This window comes from Poecilia reticulata, linkage group LG15 (genome assembly GCF_000633615.1).
Source record: "Poecilia reticulata strain Guanapo linkage group LG15, Guppy_female_1.0+MT, whole genome shotgun sequence".
NCBI classification, from domain to species: domain Eukaryota; kingdom Metazoa; phylum Chordata; class Actinopteri; order Cyprinodontiformes; family Poeciliidae; genus Poecilia; species Poecilia reticulata.
Genome location: NC_024345.1, coordinates 29,972,387 through 29,975,262, shown reverse-complemented (window position 1 = coordinate 29,975,262; position 2,876 = coordinate 29,972,387). Strand labels below are relative to the sequence as shown.

Sequence of the window (2,876 nt, the reverse complement as noted above, 5' to 3'; positions counted from 1 at the left end):
TTGTGATTGGTGCCTGACAGACACAGCTGAGGGCTTAACGAGGCGATGTGATTGGCTCTGCTTCAGGTACGCAGACATGTTGACCCCCTACATGAACTCCGTCCCCGCCGTCATCGCCAAGGCCTCCGCCATCCACAACCCCATCATCTACGCCATCACACACCCGAAGTACAGGTGAGACCCGCTGGGCCAGCAGGGCGGCGCCACACACCGTTAGCATTTAGCAATTAGCTGGGTTAGCATGATTACCACTCCAATAAATTTCCATTCGAAACTCTGATCCATTTTAAATTCTTTGACATTTTCCTTTAAACGCAACAAGTTGTATTTTAATCCTACAGCGCTGTTGGTGGCCCCCTGCTGGCCTGGAGGCCCTGAGACAGGGGTGTCCAAAGCGTGGCTCGGGGGCCGTTTGGGGCCCTTTGAATGATTTGTTCTGGCCCCCATAAGCAGTTCAAGAAATTTGTTTATTAAACTTTTTGATTTTAATCAGGGTAAAAATATCACCCAGATAATTTTTCTGCCATGCAAAATATAAAGTACAACAGAAATAATTAACTGTTTATAACCAGTTTATAACACGTTTATCCAGAAAGTTTACTGGAAAACGACTTTGCTGCAGACCAGATCAGCTTTTATTTTATTTATTACACTTGTCTGAATATAACCAACGATCCAAATCTTGTTTAATAACGAAATAAATTTGTTCACTAAACCTAAAATAATTTGAAAAATAGAAACATTTTAATACATAAAATAAATTATTTATTTTTCCTTGGCCCACCTGTACTTTGACTACACCGTTTTGGTCCATATGACAAAAAGTTTATACACCCCACCCCAAGAAGCAGCTTGGTTTTATTCTCTTTTTCTCTTTCATTTCTATATTAGTGTCGTCTTTACAACAAGAATCTTAATTATTAAATATTTTAATGTGTTAAATCTGTAAAACTCCCCCGAATCGCCGTAAAGCACAGCTGTGGATCCTTGTTGATTCAATAATTGAGTTGGTTTTGTGTAAATGTTGACCCGTTTCAGAGTAAACAGGAAGTGGGTCAGCTGATGCTCCAGATGGACGCGGTGAGGCGGCGGCTGATCGATCAGGACGTTAATCTGGATGAAACCTGAATCATCCTAATGGCTGCTAACTGGAGCGCATGAATTAAACTCACAGGATGAGTTTTTACAGCGCTCAGGTTGAGTGCTTTGGTGCCGCCCCCTGCTGGTCGGACCTGGTGGTGTTAGTGGCTCAGAGGTTCTTCTTCTGTGGTTCCAGGCTGGCTCTGGCCAAGTACGTCCCGTGTCTGGGCGCGCTGCTGTGCGTCCGTCTGCGTGACCTTCGCTCCTCCAGCAGCAGCTTCCTGTCGACGCGCCGCTCCACCGTCACCAGCCAGAGCTCCGACATCAGCAGCCAATACCGGCACGGCGCCGCCAAGTCCCGCCTCTCCTCCGCCTCCGACAGCGAATCGGTGAGACGCACACCGCAGCGTTTCCTCTGCAGACAGGAAGTAGCGCTGAGCGTTAGCGTTCCTGTTGCAGGGTCTGACGGACACGGAGGCCGACCTGTCCAGTCTGGGGTCGCGGCCGGCGAGTCGCCAGGTTTCCTGTGACATCAGCAGAGACACCGCCGAGCCGCCGGGCGGAAAACGGTCGACCAGCTTCAAGGCCAAGCTGAGGAACCACGACTCAGGAATCTTTGAAAAGGTAAAACGCCTGATCTGGATCCGGATCTGGATCTGGATCAGGATCAGGATCTGGATCAGGATCAGGATCTGAATCTGGATCGGATCTGGATCTCGATCAGGATCCGGATCCGGATCTGGATCTGGATCTGGATCTGGATCTGGATCCGGATCAGGATCAGGATCAGATCTAGATCTGGATCTGATCTGGATCCGGATCTGGCTTCACATCAGATTTGTTTCGTCTGAACAGCAGCAGACGGTCCCACTGCGCCGTCTGCTGCTGTGGGACGTCTGGAGGGACATTGTCCTTCAGGACCAACCTGGACCTGACAGGACGCTCGTCTCCTGCAGAACCTCCTGGTTCCGGCGCTCTGGTGGATCTGGACCTGTTCCAGTTCGGCCTTCTGGACTTCAGAGACTGTCTGTCCTCTGTCTCTGGTTTGTCCCAGACTGTCCAGCTGACATCTGGTCTCTTTGTCTCCTCCAGACGTCGTTTGACACCATGTCCATGGGAGGAGTCAGTGAACGCAGCAGCGTCCCAAATGTGAGTGGAGACGACCGTCCCTTACCTCTGTATGTCCTCCATGTTGTCCCCCTGCTGACCTCTGACCTCTATGTCCCTGCCTCCCTGGACAGAGCGGGGACGCCTCAGAGGGACAGCTGATGAGGGGACAGATCGGCCGGATCCCCAGCATCGTCATCACCTCAGAGACCAGCCCCTTCCTGTCCATCGGCCGGAGCGGGTCGCGGACGTCCCGGCCCAAAGCGTCCGGCGGCATCCTGGGGGCGGGGCCAGGGTAGAGCCCCGCCCCCCAGTCATGTGACCGGCTCTGATCCCAGCAGATGAGACCAGAGACCTGTTGATCTAAACTAAATTCATTTTGTTTCCATAAAATAAACGTCACAGGATGTTGGATCTGTTTTAACCAAAGATCTGATTCCAGGTTTTAAAGTTTCTGATGTGAAAGTAATAAAACTAAACAAACTGCAGTGGTGGGCGCTAATCTGCTAATCTGCTAACCTACCAGTAGCTGAGCTAATGTTTTGTTTAGCGCTTTTATGTTAGCTTCCACTAGATACTGTATTGTAATTGAACTTTAGCATTAATGGAGCTAACAGTCATGGTTAGTGCATTAGCATTAGCAAAGCTAATACTTGTGGTTAGCATGTTAGCATTAGCTGAACTCATGT

The 2,876-nt window shown here is 49.7% G+C and overlaps 1 protein-coding gene across 1 annotated transcript in view; it reads left to right on the top strand.

The window, feature by feature from the left end:
• opn4a (opsin 4a (melanopsin)) overlaps window positions 1–2,870 on the top strand; it is a 16,232-nt gene extending 13,362 nt beyond the window's left edge. Inside the window, exons 6-10 of the mRNA XM_017308833.1 lie at window positions 8–174; window positions 1,277–1,469; window positions 1,540–1,704; window positions 2,173–2,229; window positions 2,322–2,870. Of these exons, the coding sequence (XP_017164322.1) occupies window positions 8–174; window positions 1,277–1,469; window positions 1,540–1,704; window positions 2,173–2,229; window positions 2,322–2,486 (747 nt within the window). The 3' untranslated portion in view covers window positions 2,487–2,870. The remainder of the gene's footprint in view (window positions 1–7; window positions 175–1,276; window positions 1,470–1,539; window positions 1,705–2,172; window positions 2,230–2,321) is intronic.
• The last annotated feature ends 6 nt before the right edge of the window (window positions 2,871–2,876 follow it).